Source organism: Plectropomus leopardus, chromosome 3 (assembly GCF_026936395.1).
Source record: "Plectropomus leopardus strain MGB_pleo_1.0 chromosome 3, ASM2693639v1, whole genome shotgun sequence".
Taxonomy (NCBI): Eukaryota; Metazoa; Chordata; class Actinopteri; order Perciformes; family Serranidae; genus Plectropomus; species Plectropomus leopardus.
The window spans coordinates 30,234,021-30,255,583 of NC_142178.1; the positions used below are offsets into that span (position 1 = coordinate 30,234,021).

Below are 21,563 nucleotides of genomic sequence, written 5' to 3' on the forward strand. Positions count from 1 at the left end.
CTCGTTCACCGCTCAGACAGGGGGATTCAATTACAGTTTAATGCCATTCAGCAGATTTAATGTAAAATCAGAGAGCATCATCTCTGTGCTCCACAGCCTGGTTCCTCAAGTCAGTAAATTCATGTGCAAATTGTCTGTTAATATTTGCCGATTAATGAAATTACCTCATGATTCCTCTCATATCTGGTAGCATTTGTCACTGAAACCTCAAAACTCAGCCCAGTGGTTGCAAGAAAGCGTTGGCATTGTGCATTTCTGCAAACAACTGATGCATTGTTTTACGGTTGTTTTTTGGCGACACATCACTGCATTTCCAGTAGCTTTTTGCACCAGCAAATGTGGTTGTTTTTTTGCAGATACATTCCTGCTGTAACAGTGTCACAAATAGATTTTTTTGTTTGACTGAGACATGGCTACTTTTCCTGCTGGAATAGTGCAGAAAAGCAGTTGTTTTTACTAATACACTGATGTCTTCTTCAACTGTGATTGCGCCATTGAAACCACTTTTTTTTTAAAGCCCAAACACGATCTTTTCTTAACCATAAGCCAAGTGATTTTTGAACCTAGACTGTATATATTCATGTATATTCAGTTGAATCTCTATATACAGTCTGTGGTCAAATGCAGTGAAGTAATGGTAAGTGTGCAGCAAAGGGAGGGAGAGACAAGATGATAAGTGTTTATTTCACAGAAAAGTTGTTTTTTTGGTTTTTTAATTCAATTTGAAGACAAAAATAAACTAGGTCCTGTTCTACATACTCCGCTACAGTAGGTGGCGACATACACATGAAGATCAGTATTGCAATTTTCCCAGAAGAGGAAGAGGAAGAAGGAGAGGAGGAAGTGAACGTTGTAGTGAGACATGTGAATCACAATATACTGGAGTGTAATTCAAGCTTTAATTACATTTTGTCACGTCAGGCTTTAACAGAAAAACAGAGTTGGATAGCTAGAGTCAAGCAGCTCTGATTTATTTATAGTTTTCTGGGCGCGAGGCAGCGTTTTGTTAACACGAGGACCCCTCCCGTGTGCAGGTGGATGTGCAAAAGTTTGTTTTGGGTCACATCTTTGGATCTGAGTGCCGTGCTAATCTTTGCACAGGAGGACATAAATCACTAATGAAGAGCAAAATCAAATGGCTTTCGCAAACCTGTTCGCGAGACTATCTGCTGTAGAAGAAGATGTCACGAGCCCAGCCTCCACGCACAGGTATTTAACGATAGTTAGCCTTTAGCATTAACGTGTTTGATGGTGGAGCAGTTTGTTTTAATGGGCTTACACATTATTACTTAGTAATTATTTTATGTCAGAATCATTAATAACTCATTTTGTTTTATAGGAATGACAGTGCGAAAGGAGCCAATGGCAGAAAGAGGAAAAACCAGGCTGACCCGAGTGGCCCTCATGAAAAGGTCAGATTAACTTGAACTCAGATGTTAAGTTTATTACTTAATGAATATCACGTGTGTGTAAGTTGTTCTTACATTTTGAGGAAGATTTATTTTTATTATTCAAATGTAATGAAAGACGTTGTTGGCTGCACCACTACATCACATCAGTCAATCTGTCAAGCAGATAGGGCCCATTTGTATTGTCACTAATATCGTTTATTGCACAAACTAGTAGGATAACCTTCCAGTATAACGCAATGCAGTACAATCCAAAAGCCCCACAAACTATAGCCTTAAAAAGTAACATTTGTGCCTCTTATATTGCAGGAATGATAATAATAATAATAACTTTATTTATATAGCAGCGTTAAAAACACAGTTTACAAAGTGCTCCCCAGTAATCCCTAGAGTTAATAAAACAATCTAGTCAATAATGTTGATAAAGGGCAGACAAGAGTGAAGGCAGAAAAAAGTAGGGAATTCGGGGCAGAGAGATATTAGATGAATACGGTAACAAAAAGGCAGTCGACACAGAACACTGATAAAAATAACAATAATAATAAGCAGGTAGGAAATAAAAAAAGAAGTAAAAAGATACATTTGTGGCTGAAATTAAAAGACAAAATAAAAATGTCAATGCATAAAATTAAAAGATGAGTTAAAAGACACATTAAAAAACAACTTAAATGAAGAATTATAAAACTGTAATGTCATATTAGAAAGCAATAGTTCAACTACATGTAAATCAAAATTGAGTTATAAAGGGTTAATGCTGTATTTGTGAACTAGTCCAGCTTAAAAGGGTTTTGGTAAATCTTACAGTATTTACAGACACGCCCTTGGCATCACATTTCTGTGCATTTTCCTTCCACAGAAGCAGCGTTACCAAGCCCACATAACCAGAAGTCATAATGCGACATCCTTCAAAGAAGAAGACTCCAGAGCCAAATATTACCCTGTGCATAACACTGATGGTGACCACGCAACTGCGGACTTTGACAAAGAAGTGATCAATAACCACGGTGGTAAAGCTCGTCAGGAAGGTTGGAATTACAAATCAAAAAGTAACTGTAACGTGAACAAGCAACAGAAGAAAAAGAAGCCGAAGAAGCGGAAAAATCAGCAACAACAGAAGGAAGGATGGAGACCTGCAAACAGAGGTGGAGGCTGTCAGACTAGATCTGCTTGGAGGAAAGATGAGAGAGATGGAAAAAATAACTCTGACAAGAAGGTAAGCAGGACACTTGGCTGCGCTGGTGAGGGTAGATATTATCTATCATCTGAGTTATTTGTTGCAGTTTGAATGAAAGTTTTTATATGTAAAATGAGATTTGAGGTCCCCAGTTTAAATTTGGCTGGTGACCTTTGAGGCTTTAGGATGCACACAAGTGGACAGCTGTAACCCTTTGAAACCTGAAGCTAAGTCACTTTTTTGTGTTGCTTTCACAAATATTTAAACCTTTGAAATCAGCAAATTGGTGCAATTTCTTTCAAAAACATTGAAAAAAGGCAGTGAGGCTATAAATGTTTTACAAATTGCAGTAAATAATTTGATCATAAAATTGTTTTTAAAACATTAGGGAAAGATGTGCAAGGAAAAAAGAGACCATATTTGTAATTATTATAATTTAATGTATTAAATTGTCTTACAAAACTAGTATAATTTTTTAAGCACTTTTACTTGCAGCTTTTAAACTTTTTAATTAATTTACAAATTTCAGATAATTTTCTTGTACTTTTCTTTCTTGCTAATTTTTGGGCCATTTCCCCTTTCGATGTTCTTTGCCTATTTCCCATGTTTGTAAGAAACTGAGCCAATTTGCTCAAGTTTCAAAGGGTTAAATCTGTCTGTTCACACCTGATATTGAAACGCATGCATCTCGACAGACCACTGGTGATCGGATCTTGTAGTAGTTAATTTCCGTTTCCAAAGATCAAATGTGCACACTTAATCGCTGCTAGGAAACGACAGCTGCGGGAGTGAGACCTCTGCATCAGGGACAGTGACAATCTGTTAGCATCACACAGCCAATGTTACCTAACAGTTATCTACGGGTTCATAGAAAGAGTCAAGCCGTTTTGTTGTTGGTTTTCGGGATCGTTTAACAGCTGCTGCTGTGTTAGGTCTGCTAACTGGGCAGACCTTGAACTGCCCGCTCGCTGGGATGGGAGCGGCTTCTGAGACGGTTCTTCAGTGCTGCATCAGCGGCAATACAAAGTTAGAAGTCAGATGTGCAAGAACAACAGCTGAATAGGCTGTCCTTCAAAGACCCAGGACAGCGTTCACACTAATGAAAGACAGCACATAGCAACATCACAAATGAGACACTCTGAGTCTACACGAATCAGTCTACCAAGTATAAGTGATTATATATAACTGCACAAAGAAAAGCTCAAAATGCTGCTAAAATTAATCCAGAGAGCCGTATTAATAATACATTAACTAAGCATGATGGTTAATCTTCTTGTTCTGTTCTTCTGTCCTCTAAGGAACGTCCGAGATTCATGACGCAGGAGTTCAAAGACCAGAATGCTGTGTTGGTGGATGGGCGGTTAGTTTGTCGACATTTCCTCTGGGGAAGGTGCATTAAGGCAGGTTATGTTTATTATGTATGATCATTTATATGTTTAAAAGGTTATATAATGCCAGAATTGACATGTAGAACAGAAAAACATATTTTTTTTTTACTGGCCTTCATTGATTGTCATTATAACTTGCAGTGAAATGTGTTGCTTTCTTTGCTTCACTGTACACAGGATACAGAGTGCCAGCTGGAGCATATTCAGTGTTACAACGACCTCATCAAAGAAGCTTGCAAATTCTACATTCAAGGATTCTGCACAAAAGGGGAGAGCTGCCCGTACATGCACAATATCCTTTTAAACAGAGATAATCTGAACATCCTTAAACTCTCTGCAGTGATATTGTGCTGCTATTTGTCAGAAACTGTTGAATGTGTAACTTCCTTTACTCAGCTGAGTACAGTCTTTTCCCTGCAAGTTCTTCCACAGAAAAGGGAAATGTTTTCAAGGAGCAGACTGCAAATTTTCCCATGAGCCACTTAATGACGTCACCAGCCAACTGTTGAATGAGGTGTGTATGAAAAAGTCCACACATTAAAATTTTCCGAAATGTTTTGTATGCATTGCTCTGCGTGCTGAAGAGGATTGCATGTGTTTGCTTATTCATACTGCAGGCAATAAAACGGGATAATGAGCTCAAAGAACTTACAAAAAAAGCTGAGCAGGAGTCGCCAGGTCAGCCTGAGAACACAGAGTCCGAAATAACAGAAGCAGGTGACACCCCTGATGCACTCCTGCAACCACTCAGGTATGCACATACAAACTTAACATTGATGCATTGATTGTGAAATTCTGAGCCGATAACGATGTTTAAAAGAGCAATTTTGCAGATAGCAGTTTCCGAAATGCAGATTTGCAGAGAATGCAGAGAATCCTTTATTATAAAAACAAATAACTGAACTCTTTGTAAGTCACTCAGCTCTTCATTCCAGTATCTTAATGAGCACAAATTTAATCAAACTAATTTATGATACAACTTTAATAATAACCTTTCACATGAAAAACACAAAAAACTGCTTTAAAAGCCTTTTCATCTAAAATCATTTTTTCTTGCCGTGAAATCATCAACAAATTTCTCTTTCAAAGAACTGTATCTATTCAAGTTACTTGGCAAAAACTAAATTTTTACAATATTACATTTGAACACATGATAATTTTATAATTAACTTTTGCCAAACACTCATTTTTACTGGTTAAAGCTTAAACACATAGTAATGTAACTCAAAGCAACCTCCGTTAGCTGTCAGCTCCTGCCACTGGTTGCTAACAGCTAACGTTAACCAGCTCTCCTCCTGCCGAAGTCAACATAGATTTGTTTTTCATAATATGTACCATTATCAGGGAAACAATAGTGTGCGTCTCCGGAGACCTCAGTACTGATTTTACTGCATCCTTTTGTCCCAAAGTCCTTTTGTTTTTTATTATTACCAGGATGATGGGACGCTGTTAGTCCCAAACACTGCTTTATTAGCCAGAACAGTAACAGAAAAACATCGGCCACAGTCCTACCAATCTTCAGCCGATAAATCGGTGCATCCCTAAAAATTAACATTGCCTTTGTGGTTTTGTAAATATCATCAGTGTCATTTTTGCATAGGGATTTTTCTGATCAATCATTTATTCATGTTATAGTACGAGTAAAAAAACCTTCAGCCAGTGGCATGCTTATCTTTTTATTTTTCAGGCCAAACTTTTACAACAGTGCAGAAACAAACTCGGAGAAGGAAACCTTGTTATGTCAGACTGAAGAACCGACTGAGATCCTCGAAGAAGCTGACCCGCCTCGTGCATCAGATACGGCCCGATCTGACATCCCCCCGTCAAGTAACCTTAATCACGAGGAGCCAGTTTGTTATTCAGTGGCTGCAGTGCTTGGACCTCAACTATCCAAACCTTTCCCTAGTTTCTTTACAACTCTAGGAAGTCACGAGTCTGGTCCTCTCGCTTCTTCTGATTGCACTTCAGGATCTGCAAACCAAAACGAGGTCCCCTACTCTGTGGACGCAGTTCTCAGGTCTTTTAAATCAGAAAATTCTTCATTTGGCCTCGTATCTCCACCTCCTCCTGCACAGACTGTATCCTATACCCCAAAAACTGACTTTGAAGAGATCACAGACACCACAAATGAAGTGAACACATCCAAGAAAAAAATGTTCAAGAGCCTGCCATCCCTGCAAAAGTGCACCGGCCTGATTTCAAAGACCTGCCCTCGTCTTACTCTGGCATCCAGTGATCAGAAGAAACAAGGTGGAAATATGCCAGAATCCCTGAAAACGACTCAAAAAGCTGCTCATGAAATGAAGTTAGAGGAGCTTCAGTCTGCTGTTAGTGTGGGAGAAAAATCCTCCAAAAACACAGAAGATATAAAAGGAAGCATAAACCTGCCTACGGATGTTACTGTAAACTGTAAAAGTGCAGGTGTTCTTCCTCCTGGACGCACTTGTCAGACTTCTACTCCCAAAAATCCTGCACAGCCGAGGCCACATCTCTGTGCTCTGACATCTGACTCACAATCCTCAATAAAGCTCTTTTCGAGTTTGCCAGAGTTTAAAGGTGGAGCTCCTGCTGAACCCGTCACCAGCTCCACTAAGACGAGTGATTCTGCAAACTCTGCCACAGCAAAACAGCCCACTGAGGTCCACCCGCACTCCAAAAAGACACAATCTGCCCTCAAACTTGGAGCGCAACAACATCATTCAAATGAAATCCCAGCAGTGAGCAGCAGTAAAATGGCACATGGTGGCGATTTGGCAGTTGAATGTAAAAGTACCCAGAAAAGACCCTTTCACAGCCTTTTCGCAAGCCCCATTACTGACACTCTGTGGCCTATAGGAGATTCTACATCACGCTCCTCTCGTCCTCAGTCTTCTCATCCTGCTCCACAGTTTGCAGCTGGCAGAAGTAATTTTGGTAGAAGTGCGGTTAAGGCTGAGAAAGCTTCTGCCAGCTCCTTCCATAGCCTTTTTGCTGCCCCTCTCAGTGCTGCTCCTCCTCCATGCGTGCAGTCCCAATCAGATCATTCAAGGACTTCCTGCAGCTCTCTGAAGTCACACCAGTCAGTTGATAACACGTCCCAATCATCAAACGCCAAACAGAGGGATGTTAATTTAGAGACAGCTCTCCCACACCAGGTTAGAACTGATGTCAAGGAAATCTCTCATGTGCCAACATCCCCCAATTTCTCCCCGAATCCCAAACTAGAGAATGAAGACAGTTCAGCCGAGCATGTAAATCAACCTACAAAGGAGGCGGTAAATCCCATCTGTAGCCCTGTGTCCAATTCTCTCAGTGAGACGTCTACCAGTCCAGCTCCTTGTGGTAACACTCAGTCTATAACCAGCGCTAACCAGCAGCTGCCGCACAAAGGTAAGAACATACACAGGGTTCCTGCGAATCCTTAAAAAGTCTTAAAACGACATTGACTTTATTAAGCTAAAAACAAGGCTGTTATTGGTATTAAATTGACTTAAGTGAATCCTTCAAAAGTCTTGCTCAGACATGGGAAGTAGGATTTTATTAATCTTTTTTTTTTCTGACATTACATTGTGGAATCTCCAAATAATTGGTATAATTGATTTTTTTTGTTAAATAAATAATTCCTTTTCTTAAACATGTCATAATGTTAATCCAAATAGTGGAATCTCACATGGAGATTGAGAAATACAAAACTGCCCAGAAATGCCAGATATATCCCACTCCTGTAAATCAAATAGATACCTTTATGATATTAAAATGCGTTCATTATCTTCCATTTGTTCCACCTTTAAAATGGTTGTTTTTCCAACATTTGACGTAGATAAATTCACTTTTTCACTGGACAGAAAGATCATGTTTTATGTTACAGTTAAACATTTGGGCAAAATAAAATTGTCCTTCAAATTTGGCTATTAGAAATTTTGTCTTAAATTTTATTCCGAGTTGATTTGCTGCTTAAATATGTTTTTAATGCCCTATTAGGATCTGAAAAGGCAGCCACCGCAAACTCAGTTCTGAAGACTCTATTTCAGAGCCTGAGCCCGTACCAACAGGATGGAGACCAACAGGACAGTCACAATAAAAGCCCCTCAGGTATGCTGATTTACATTATACATTATACATCCAGAAATAAAATGTTGCCATCTTTGCTGAATTGAATAATTTGATTTGAATTTTTTTTGTTTGCAACGCGGGAAGTTAAAAGGCGGATAAAAGCAGCACGTGGTGTGTCTTTGTGAAGTAAAAGGGGTCGATGAAAGAAGATGCTCAAGGTAGGCAACTTTTTACTCAGAAGGCATGCATGTTTCCTTTGTTCTACTTTTACTCTGCACTTTCAAACAAGGTATTCTTTGCAGGATTTTTCTAAAAAAAAAAACAAAACAACAACAAACTAACACGTATACACTCATCAAACGTAATCCCTCTTAATCATTTGTGACTCATTAGTGTGGTGATGTATTTATCTGCAGACTCATGCATGTGTTTTTTCATTGTCTGTGTAAGAGATATTTATGGGCGTGTTACAAAAAGGTAGTGGCCAGCAAACCTTCCGTTGCTGCTGTTACTCAGATTAGATGCAGCGCTGGACCGCAGGGTGCGCAGTTACCATGTGAACGCAGGTGGTTTTTTCACTAAAGTAGGTTTGAAAAACAAGGCAGTGGTTGTTGCGTTCGTAAATCTAATCTGATGTTCTACACTAAAATGAGAGCACTGTTTTCAAGTGTCCTTTTCCTACATGAATTAACGAACAGTTAAGTTTCACTCTCACTGTGCTTGGTGCTCTGCTGCTCTATCTGTGCCTGGAGTACTCTCTGCACCTCCGAGAGTGTGGTGCTCTGAAGAACGGTATATACTATGTGTTGTGACAGTGCTGTAAGTTAATGTACTGTCCAGTTTGTGCCTAACGTACGCTTATCCACTCTGGGTGTGTGGTGCTCTGAATATCTGTATATATTCGAATTAACAAACGTTCCAGTTTCATTTCATTTTTTAACTATCGTGGTTATTGTCAGTACCGGTTGCGACACCCTTAGTTGTTATTGTGGTAAGCAACAACAGATAAATGCCTGTGTAGGAAGTGCTGCAATCAGAAAACAAGCATGCCAGCCTCATACTTTGGATGTTATGTAGGTTTTTGTTTTTTTGAGTTTCCGCTAAATGAGACTATCTCTATAGTCTGTTTTGCATCGTATGTTACGTTACCTGTGGATATTGTGTGGATGATCACAATTTGTGCCTCTTGCTTTTGCTTGTATTTGTAATCTGCTCCTCAGACTCAAGATCCAAGGATTTTGGACATACTATACTATGGCGTTTTCGGCCATTTTGTTTTATATTCCTAGTTGTGATGGTTTTGGCCTTTTTTTCCACATTGTATACTATGACGTGTCTCTACATATGTTGTTTTCAGCCATTTTTTTGACAACGTCACAATTTAAGGATTTTCAACATACTACACTATTGCGTTTTCCAACAGTTTTTTGACATGCTAAATGATGCCTTTTTGGCGTTTTTTTCAACATTGTATATTATATCATGTCTCTACAAGCTATAATATGTCGTTTTCAGCCATTTTGTTTGACATTTCAAAATTTAAATATTTTGGACATACTACAGCTGGACTACAGTGTTTTCGGACAGTTTTTTGACATACTATACTATGGCATTTTTGGCCATTTTTTAAATATGCCTAATTGTGACGTTTTTGTTTTTTTTCTTCCGCATTGTATACTATGACGTGTCTCTACAAGCTATAATATGTTGTCTTCAGACTTTTGTTTGTTCCGTCAAATTTTGACAATTTTCGACATGCTATACTATGGCGTGTCTCTACAAACTATATTACGTCATTTTCATCCAGTTTTTTGACATGTCAAAATTTGAAGATTCTCGACATACTATACTATGGCATTTTCTGACAATTTTTCGACATGCTAAATGATGACGTTTTTTGTTTTTTTTTAAACAATGTATACTATGACATGTCTCTACAAGCTATGATATGTTGTTTTCAACCATTTTTTTGACATGTCAAAATTTGAAGATTTTCAGCATACTATACCATGGCATTTTTGGTCAATTTTTCTACATGCTAAATTCTAAAGTTTTTCGGCCTTTTTTTCAACATTGTATACTATGATGTGTCTCTATAAGCTATATGTTATTTTCAGCCATTTTTTGACATGTCAAAATTTGATGGTTTTGAACATACTATACTTCAATGTTTTTTGCCATTTTTTTGCGACATGTTAAATGATGACGTTTTTGATGACGTGTCTCTACAAGCTATAATGTGTTGTTTTCAGCCATTTTTTGACATGACATTTTTTGTGAAATACCAAAATTTGCCACTTTTCCACACACTATATAATGGAGATTTTTGCAATTTTTTGGACATGCTAAATTATGACATTTTTCACCTTTTTTTCAACATTTTGTACTATGACGTGTCTCTACAAGCCATAATGTGTTGTTTTTAGTCTTTTTTTTGACAAGGCAGAATTTGACGTTTCTTGACATACTATACTATGGCGTTTACGGCCAATTTTTTTCGACATGGTAAATTATGAGGATTTTTGCATTTTTTCCACATTGTATACCATGATGTGTCTCAACAAGCTATAATATGTCATATTCAGCCATTTTTCTGCCATGCTTCCCATTCTCACCACAGGTCTCTACTGAGCTCACAGTCAGTACAGGAACACCACAGAGTTGTTGCCTCAGTCTTCACCCTGTACACCTATGAGTGCGTCTCCACCCAGGACAACACTGTCATCATTAAGTAAGCAGATGACACAACCATCTTGGGACTCATCAACTGTGGGGACAAGACTGGATACAGGCAGCTGGTTAACAACGTCCTGGTCTATGGGGAGGATAATGACCTTTTCTTCAACATAGACAATACCAGAGAAGTAATCGTGGATTTCAGGAGGAAAGCCCCCCCCCCCCATCCAACCTCTCATTATTAAGGGGACTGAGGTGGAGATGGTGAACAGCCACAGGTTTCTAGGACTCCACGTTACAACAAACCTGAGCTGGGCCTTAAACACTGCTGCCCCTCACCCAGGCCTACAGAGGACTTATAGAAAGCACCCTCCCATACAGCATCACTGTCTGGTTTTGAATCATACCCAGGCAGAGAAGAAGGCTCTCCAAAGGGTCATGAAGGTTGTCGGAAAAGACCATTGGATCTGACCTCACCTCCATGGACACATTTTACACACAACGCTGCAGGCAGAAAGCACAGAGCATCCTCAGGGACACTAACACCCCGGGACACTCCAGGTGCTCAGACACAAACACTCCACATACAACTTCAGACACTGCAGACTGGACAGTATTATAATGCACAAAGCACATTTCTATAACAGTTTATTTGGACATGTTTACCCAAACCTAGGGCAGTGTGCAATAAAAACTGCATTATGAGCAACACCGATACTTTTGGATGTTTTTTTAACTTATTTTTAACTTACTGTATTTTATAGTGTGTCCTTTTTTAAATTGCACTGTAGCTCTCTTTCTTTTAAATGTTTATTAGTGTCTCTCTCTGTTTCTTGTTTGTTTTTTATCTGGATTGACTTTTTGTTTAATTACCACTCAGAGCTTGCACAAAAACAATTCCTACATACCTGTACTGCCTGTACATGTACAAATGGCAAATAAACTTCTTTAATATTGAATCTTGAAATTTTCTGGCATATTTTACCATTTTCAGCTATTGGTTCAACATCTTATATTATGATGTTTTTTGCTATTTTTTCAACTTACTATGCTATGTTGTCTCTGCAAGCTATATGTCATTTTCTGCCATTTTTTAAACGTCAAAATTTGACGTTTATGTCGTTTTCAGCCATTGTTTCGACATGCTAAATTGTACGTTTTTTGGCCTTTTTTGTTTTCAGGTATCTTTTGGGCCTGTCAAAAATTTGGCATGTTTTGACACACTATAGCATAGCGTTTTCGGCGATTTTTTCGATGCTAAATTATAGAGTTGTCATAGTATGTCATATTTTAGCACGTTGAAAACTTCTCATAGTATAGCCTTGCCAAAAATGTCAAAATATGACCAAAAATAAAAAGGGCTGAAAACAACATAAAATACCCTTTTGAGATGCGTTATAGTGTAGCATGGTGAAGAAACGACCAAAAACCACCAAAAATGTCATGCGATTTTTGGTCAAATTTTCAACATGCTAAAATATGACATTTTTGGTGGTTTTTCCTCGTTTCTTCACCATGCTACACTATAACACGTCTCAAAAGGCTATTCTATGTTGTTTTCAGCCCATTTTATTTTTGGTCACATTTTGACATTTTTGGCAAGGCTATACTATGCGATTTTTGGTCAAATTTTCAACGTGCTAAAATATGACATTTTTAGTGGTTTTTTCCTCGTTTCTTCACCATGCTACACTATAACACGTCTCAAAAGGCTATTCTATGCTGTTTTCAGCCCTTTTTATTTTTGATCACATTTTGACATTTTTGGCAAGGCTATACTATGCGATTTTTGGTCAAATTTTCAACGTGCTAAAATATGACCTTTTTAGTGTTTTTTTCCTCATTTCTTCACCATGCTACACTATAACACGTCTCAAAAGGATATTCTATGTTGTTTTCAGCCCGTTTTATTTTTGGTCACATTTTGAAATTTTTGGCAAGGCTATACTATGCGATTTTTGGTCAAATTTTCAACGTGCTAAAATATGACATTTTTGGTGGTTTTTGGTCGTTTCTTCACCATGCTACACTATAACACGTCTCAAAAGGCTATTCTATGTTGTTTTCAGCCCGTTTTATTATTGGTCATATTTTGAAATTTTTGGCAAGGCTATACTATGCGATTTTTGGTCAAATTTTCAACGTGCTAAAATATGACATTTTTGGTGGTTTTTGGTCGTTTCTTCACCATGCTACACTATAACACGTCTCAAAAGGCTATTCTATGTTGTTTTCAGCCCGTTTTATTTTTGGTCACATTTTGACATTTTTGGCAAGGCTATACTATGCGATTTTTGGTCAAATTTTCAACGTGCTAAAATATGACATTTTTGGTGTTTTTTCCTCGTTTCTTCACCATGCTACACTATAACACGTCTCAAAAGGCTATTCTATGTTGTTTTCAGCCCGTTTTATTTTTGGTCACATTTTGACATTTTTGGCAAGGCTATACTATGCGATTTTTGGTAAAATTTTCAACGTGCTAAAATATGACATTTTTGGTGTTTTTTCCTCGTTTCTTCACCATGCTACACTATAACACGTCTCAAAAGGATATTCTATGTTGTTTTCAGCCGTTTTATTTTTGGTCACATTTTGAAATTTTTGGCAAGGCTATACTATGCGATTTTTGGTCAAATTTTCAACGTGCTAGAATATGACATTTTTAGTGTTTTTTTCCTTGTTTCTTCACCATGCTACACTATAACACGTCTCAAAAGGCTATTCTATGCTGTTTTCAGCCCTTTTTATTTTTGATCACATTTTGACATTTTTGGCAAGGCTATACTATGCGATTTTTGGTAAAAATTTTCAACATGCTAAAATATGACATTTTTGGTGTTTTTTCCTTGTTTCTTCACCATGCTACACTATAACACGTCTCAAAAGGCTATTCTATGTTGTTTTCAGCCCGTTTTATTATTGGTCATATTTTGAAATTTTTGGCAAGGCTATACTATGCGATTTTTGGTCAAATTTTCAACGTGCTAAAATATGACATTTTTGGTGTTTTTTCCTCGTTTCTTCACCATGCTACACTATAACACGTCTCAAAAGGCTATTCTATGTTGTTTTCAGCCCGTTTTATTTTTGGTCACATTTTGACATTTTTGGCAAGGCTATACTATGCGATTTTTGGTCAAATTTTCAACGTGCTAAAATATGACATTTTTAGTGTTTTTTTCCTCGTTTCTTCACCATGCTACACTATAACACGTCTCAAAAGGCTATTCTATGCTGTTTTCAGCCCTTTTTATTTTTGATCACATTTTGACATTTTTGGCAAGGCTATACTATGCGATTTTTGGTCAAATTTTCAACGTGCTAAAATATGACATTTTTGGTGGTTTTTGGTCGTTTCTTCACCATGCTACACTATAACACGTCTCAAAAGGCTATTCTATGTTGTTTTCAGCCCTTTTTATTTTTGGTCACATTTTGACATTTTTGGCAAGGCTATACTATGCGATTTTTGGTCAAATTTTCAACGTGCTAAAATATGACATTTTTGGTGTTTTTTCCTCGTTTCTTCACCATGCTACACTATAACACGTCTCAAAAGGCTATTCTATGTTGTTTTCAGCCCGTTTTATTTTTGGTCACATTTTGACATTTTTGGCAAGGCTATACTATGCGATTTTTGGTAAAAATTTTCAACATGCTAAAATATGACATTTTTGGTGTTTTTTCCTTGTTTCTTCACCATGCTACACTATAACACGTCTCAAAAGGCTATTCTATGTTGTTTTCAGCCCGTTTTATTATTGGTCATATTTTGAAATTTTTGGCAAGGCTATACTATGCGATTTTTGGTCAAATTTTCAACGTGCTAAAATATGACATTTTTGGTGTTTTTTCCTCGTTTCTTCACCATGCTACACTATAACACGTCTCAAAAGGCTATTCTATGTTGTTTTCAGCCCGTTTTATTATTGGTCACATTTTGACATTTTTGGCAAGGCTATACTATGCGATTTTTGGTAAAAATTTTCAACGTGCTAAAATATGACATTTTTGGTGTTTTTTCCTCGTTTCTTCACCATGCTACACTATAACACGTCTCAAAAGGCTATTCTATGTTGTTTTCAGCCCGTTTTATTTTTGGTCACATTTTGACATTTTTGGCAAGGCTATACTATGCGATTTTTGGTCAAATTTTCAACGTGCTAAAATATGACATTTTTAGTGTTTTTTTCCTTGTTTCTTCACCATGCTACACTATAACACGTCTCAAAAGGCTATTCTATGCTGTTTTCAGCCCGTTTTATTTTTGATCACATTTTGACATTTTTGGCAAGGCTATACTATGCGATTTTTGGTCAAATTTTCAACGTGCTAAAATATGACATTTTTGGTGTTTTTTCCTCGTTTCTTCACCATGCTACACTATAACACGTCTCAAAAGGCTATTCTATGTTGTTTTCAGCCCGTTTTATTATTGGTCACATTTTGACATTTTTGGCAAGGCTATACTATGCGATTTTTGGTCAAATTTTCAACGTGCTAAAATATGACATTTTTGGTGTTTCTTCCTTGTTTCTTCACCATGCTACACTATAACACGTCTCAAAAGGCTATTCTATACTGTTTTCAGCCCTTTTTATTTTTGATCACATTTTGACATTTTTGGCAAGGCTATACTATGCGATTTTTGGTCAAATTTTCAACGTGCTAAAATATGACATTTTTGGTGTTTTTTCCTCGTTTCTTCACCATGCTACACTATAACACGTCTCAAAAGGCTATTCTATGTTGTTTTCAGCCCGTTTTATTTTTGGTCACATTTTGACATTTTTGGCAAGGCTATACTATGCGATTTTTGGTCAAATTTTCAACGTGCTAAAATATGACATTTTTGGTGTTTTTTCCTCGTTTCTTCACCATGCTACACTATAACACGTCTCAAAAGGCTATTCTATGTTGTTTTCAGCCCGTTTTATTTTTGGTCACATTTTGACATTTTTGGCAAGGCTATACTATGCGATTTTTGGTCAAATATTCAACGTGCTAAAATATGACATTTTTGGTGTTTTTTACTCGTTTCTTCACCATGCTACACTATAACACGTCTCAAAAGGCTATTCTATGTTGTTTTCAGCCCGTTTTATTTTTGGTCACATTTTGACATTTTTGGCAAGGCTATACTATGCGATTTTTGGTCAAATTTTCAACGTGCTAAAATATGACATTTTTAGTGTTTTTTTCCTTGTTTCTTCACCATGCTACACTATAACACATCTCAAAAGGCTATTCTATGCTGTTTTCAGCCCGTTTTATTTTTGGTCACATTTTGACATTTTTGGCAAGGCTATACTATGCGATTTTTGGTCAAATTTTCAACGTGCTAAAATATGACCTTTTTAGTGTTTTTTTTCCTCGTTTCTTCACCATGCTACACTATAACACGTCTCAAAAGGCTATTCTATGCTGTTTTCAGCCCTTTTTATTTTTGATCACATTTTGACATTTTTGGCAAGGCTATACTATGCGATTTTTAGTAAAAATTTTCAACGTGCTAAAATATGACATTTTTGGTGTGTTTTCCTCGTTTCTTCACCATGCTACACTATAACACGTCTCAAAAGGCTATTCTATGTTGTTTTCAGCCCGTTTTATTATTGGTCACATTTTGACATTTTTGGCAAGGCTATACTATGCGATTTTTGGTCAAATTTTCAACGTGCTAAAATATGACATTTTTGGTGGTTTTTGGTCGTTTCTTCACCATGCTACACTATAACACGTCTCAAAAGGCTATTCTATGTTGTTTTCAGCCCGTTTTATTTTTGGTCACATTTTGACATTTTTGGCAAGGCTATACTATGCGATTTTTGGTCAAATTTTCAACGTGCTAAAATATGACATTTTTGGTGTTTTTTCCTCGTTTCTTCACCATGCTACACTATAACACGTCTCAAAAGGCTATTCTATGTTGTTTTCAGCCCGTTTCTTTATTGGTCACATTTTGACATTTTTGGCAAGGCTATACTATGCGATTTTTGGTCAAATTTTCAACGTGCTTAAATATGACATTTTTAGTGTTTTTTTCCTTGTTTCTTCACCATGCTACACTATAACACGTCTCAAAAGGCTATTCTATGTTGTTTTCAGCCCGTTTTATTTTTGGTCACATTTTGACATTTTTGGCAAGGCTATACTATGCGATTTTTGGTCAAATTTTCAACGTGCTAAAATATGACATTTTTAGTGTTTTTTTCCTTGTTTCTTCACCATGCTACACTATAACACGTCTCAAAAGGCTATTCTATGCTGTTTTCAGCCCTTTTTATTTTTGATCACATTTTGACATTTTTGGCAAGGCTATACTATGCGATTTTTGGTCAAATATTCAACGTGCTAAAATATGACATTTTTGGTGTTTTTTACTCGTTTCTTCACCATGCTACACTATAACACGTCTCAAAAGGCTATTCTATGTTGTTTTCAGCCCGTTTTATTTTTGGTCACATTTTGACATTTTTGGCAAGGCTATACTATGCGATTTTTGGTCAAATTTTCAACGTGCTAAAATATGACATTTTTAGTGTTTTTTTCCTTGTTCCTTCACCATGCTACACTATAACACGTCTCAAAAGGCTATTCTATGCTGTTTTCAGCCCTTTTTATTTTTGATCACATTTTGACATTTTTGGCAAGGCTATACTATGCGATTTTTGGTCAAATTTTCAACGTGCTAAAATATGAAATTTTTGGTGTTTTTTCCTCGTTTCTTCACCATGCTACACTATAACACGTCTCAAAAGGCTATTCTATGTTGTTTTCAGCCCGTTTTATTTTTGGTCACATTTTGACATTTTTGGCAAGGCTATACTATGCGATTTTTGGTCAAATTTTCAACGTGCTTAAATATGACATTTTTAGTGTTTTTTTCCTTGTTTCTTCACCATGCTACACTATAACACATCTCAAAAGGCTATTCTATGTTGTTTTCAGCCCGTTTTATTTTTGGTCACATTTTGACATTTTTGGCAAGGCTATACTATGCGATTTTTGGTCAAATTTTCAACGTTCTACTATATAACACTTTGAGTGTTTTTTCCTTGTTTTTTCACCATGCTACACTATAACACGTCTCAAAAGGCTATTCTATGCTGTTTTCAGCCCTTTTTATTTTTGATCACATTTTGACATTTTTGGCAAGGCTATACTATGCGATTTTTGGTCAAATATTCAACGCGCTAAAATATGACATTTTTGGTGTTTTTTACTCGTTTCTTCACCATGCTACACTATAACACGTCTCAAAAGGCTATTCTATGTTGTTTTCAGCCCGTTTTATTTTTGGTCACATTTTGACATTTTTGGCAAGGCTATACTATGCGATTTTTGGTCAAATTTTCAACGTGCTAAAATATGACATTTTTGGTGTTTTTTCCTTGTTTCTTCACCATGCTACACTATAACACGTCTCAAAAGGCTATTCTATGCTGTTTTCAGCCCTTTTATTTTTGATCACATTTTGACATTTTTGGCAAGGCTATACTATGCGATTTTTGGTAAAAATTTTCAACGTGCTAAAATATGACATTTTTGGTGTTTTTTCCTCGTTTCTTCACCATGCTACACTATAACACGTCTCAAAAGGCTATTCTATGTTGTTTTCAGCCCGTTTTATTTTTGGTCACATTTTGAAATTTTTGGCAAGGCTATACTATGCGATCTTTAGTCCAATTTTTAAGGTGCTAAAATATGACATTTTGGTGTTTTTCCTCGTTTCTTCACCATGCTACACTATAACACGTCTCAAAGGCTATTCTATGTTGTTTTCAGCCCTTTTTATTTTTGGTCACATTTTGACATTTTTGGCAAGGCTATACTATGCGATTTTTGGTCAAATTTTGAACGTGCTAAAATATGACATTTTTAGTGTTTTTTCCTTGTTTTTTCACCATGCTACACTATAACACGTCTCAAAAGGCTATTCTATGCTGTTTTCAGCCCTTTTTATTTTGATCACATTTTGACATTTTTGGCAAGGCTATACTATGCGATTTTTAGTAAAATTTTCAACGTGCTAAAATATGACATTTTTGGTGTTTTTCCTCGTTTCTTCACCATGCTACACTATAACACGTCTCAAAAGGCTATTCTATGTTGTTTTCAGCCCGTTTATTTTTGGTCACATTTTGACATTTTTGGCAAGGCTATACTATGCGATTTTTGGTAAAATTTTCAACGTGCTAAAATATGACATTTTGGTGGTTTTTCCTCGTTTCTTCCTCATGCTACACTATAACACGTCTCAAAAGGCTATTCTATGTTGTTTTCAGCCCGTTTTATTTTTGGTCACATTTTGACATTTTTGGCAAGGCTATACTATGCGATTTTGGTCAAATTTTCAACGTGCTAAAATATGACATTTTTAGTGTTTTTTCCTTGTTTCTTCACCATGCTACACTATAACACGTCTCAAAAGGCTATTCTATGCTGTTTTCAGCCCTTTTTATTTTTGATCACATTTTGACATTTTTGGCAAGGCTATACTATGCGATTTTTGGTAAAAATTTTCAACGTGCTAAAATATGACATTTTTGGTGTTTTTTCCTCGTTTCTTCACCATGCTACACTATAACACGTCTCAAAAGGCTATTCTATGTTGTTTTCAGCCCGTTTTATTATTGGTCATATTTTGAAATTTTTGGCAAGGCTATACTATGCGATTTTTGGTCAAATTTTCAACGTGCTAAAATATGACATTTTGGTGGTTTTGGTCGTTTCTTCACCATGCTACACTATAACACGTCTCAAAAGGCTATTCTATGTTGTTTTCAGCCCGTTTCATTTTTGGTCACATTTTGACATTTTTGGCAAGGCTATACTATGCGATTTTTGGTCAAATTTTCAACGTGCTAAAATATGACATTTTTGGTGGTTTTTTCCTCGTTTCTTCACCATGCTACACTATAACACGTCTCAAAAGGCTATTCTATGTTGTTTTCAGCCCGTTTTATTTTTGGTCACATTTTGACATTTTTGGCAAGGCTATACTATGCGATTTTTTGGTCAAATTTTCAACGTGCTTAAATATGACATTTTTAGTTTTTTTTTCCTCGTTTCTTCACCATGCTACACTATAACACGTCTCAAAAGGCTATTCTATGTTGTTTTCAGCCCGTTTTATTTTTGGTCACATTTTGAAATTTTTGGCAAGGCTATACTATGCGATTTTTGGTCAAATTTTCAACGTGCTAAAATATGACCTTTTTAGTGTTTTTTTTCCTCGTTTCTTCACCATGCTACACTATAACACGTCTCAAAAGGCTATTCTATGCTGTTTTCAGCCCTTTTATTTTGATCACATTTTGACATTTTTGGCAAGGCTATACTATGCGATTTTGGTCAAATATTCAACGCGCTAAAATATGACATTTTTGGTGTTTTTTACTCGTTTCTTCACCATGCTACACTATAACACGTCTCAAAAGGCTATTCTATGTTGTTTTCAGCCCGTTTTATTTTTGGTCACATTTTGACATTTTTGGCAAGGCTATACTATGCGATTTTTGGTCAAATTTTCAACGTGCTAAAATATGACATTTTTAGTGTTTTTTTCCTTGTTTCTTCACCATGCTACACTATAACACGTCTCAAAAGGCTATTCTATGCTGTTTTCAGCCCTTTTTATTTTTGATCACATTTTGACATTTTTGGCAAGGCTATACTATGCGATTTTTGGTCAAATTTTCAACGTGCTAAAATATGACATTTTTAGTGTTTTTTCCTCGTTTCTTCACCATGCTACACTATAACACGTCTCAAAAGGCTATTCTATGTTGTTTTCAGCCCGTTTTATTTTTGGTCACATTTTGACATTTTTGGCAAGGCTATACTATGCGATTTTTGGTCAAATTTTCAACGTGCTTAAATATGACATTTTTAGTGTTTTTTCCTTGTTTCTTCACCATGCTACACTATAACACATCTCAAAAGGCTATTCTATGTTGTTTTCAGCCCGTTTTATTTTTGGTCACATTTTGACATTTTTGGCAAGGCTATACTATGCGATTTTTGGTCAAATTTTCAACGTGCTAAAATATGACATTTTTAGTGTTTTTTTCCTTGTTTCTTCACCATGCTACACTATAACACGTCTCAAAAGGCTATTCTATGCTGTTTTCAGCCCTTTTTATTTTTGATCACATTTTGACATTTTTGGCAAGGCTATACTATGCGATTTTTGGTCAAATATTCAACGCGCTAAAATATGACATTTTTGGTGTTTTTTACTCGTTTCTTCACCATGCTACACTATAACACGTCTCAAAAGGCTATTCTATGTTGTTTTCAGCCCGTTTTATTTTTGGTCACATTTTGACATTTTTGGCAAGGCTATACTATGCGATTTTTGGTCAAATTTTCAACGTGCTAAAATATGACATTTTTAGTGGTTTTTTCCTCGTTTCTTCACCATGCTACACTATAACACATCTCAAAAGGCTATTCAATGCTGTTTTCAGCCCGTTTTATTTTTGATCACATTTTGACATTTTTGGCAAGGCTATACTATGCGATTTTGGTCAAATTTTCAACGTGCTAAAATATGACATTTTTGGTGTTTTTTCCTCGTTTCTTCACCATGCTACACTATAACACGTCTCAAAAGGCTATTCTATGTTGTTTTCAGCCCGTTTCTTTATTGGTCACATTTTGAAATTTTTGGCAAGGCTATACTATGCGATTTTTGGTAAAAATTTTCAACGTGCTAAATTATGACGTTTTTGGTGTTTTTTCCTCGTTTCTTCACCATGCTACACTATAACACGTCTCAAAAGGCTATTCTATGTTGTTTTCAGCCCTTTTTATTTTTGGTCACATTTTGACATTTTTGGCAAGGCTATACTATGCGATTTTTGGTCAAATTTT

General features: G+C 36.4%; 1 protein-coding gene across 1 annotated transcript; it reads left to right on the forward strand.

The window, feature by feature from the left end:
- The first annotated feature begins 800 nt into the window (after window positions 1-800).
- LOC121941512 (uncharacterized) lies at window positions 801-11,638 on the forward strand. The gene is made up of 11 exons (XM_042484316.2): window positions 801-1,209; window positions 1,340-1,412; window positions 2,266-2,622; window positions 3,882-3,983; window positions 4,149-4,263; window positions 4,376-4,485; window positions 4,589-4,722; window positions 5,659-7,340; window positions 7,932-8,042; window positions 8,148-8,221; window positions 10,624-11,638. The coding sequence occupies exons 1-10, from the start codon at window positions 1,136-1,138 to the stop codon at window positions 8,186-8,188; spliced, it is 2,799 nt and encodes a 932-aa protein (XP_042340250.2). The 5' UTR covers window positions 801-1,135; the 3' UTR covers window positions 8,189-8,221; window positions 10,624-11,638.
- The last annotated feature ends 9,925 nt before the right edge of the window (window positions 11,639-21,563 follow it).

Bases quoted from the DNA above. Each gene is read 5' to 3' on its own strand.
- LOC121941512 (XM_042484316.2), top strand. From the start codon at position 1,136: ATGGCTTTCGCAAACCTGTTCGCGAGACTATCTGCTGTAGAAGAAGAT. The intron at 4,486-4,588 runs GTGTGTATGAAA...TTCATACTGCAG, and splicing joins CCAGCCAACTGTTGAATGAG to GCAATAAAACGGGATAATGA. The intron at 7,341-7,931 runs GTAAGAACATAC...ATGCCCTATTAG, and splicing joins CCAGCAGCTGCCGCACAAAG to GATCTGAAAAGGCAGCCACC.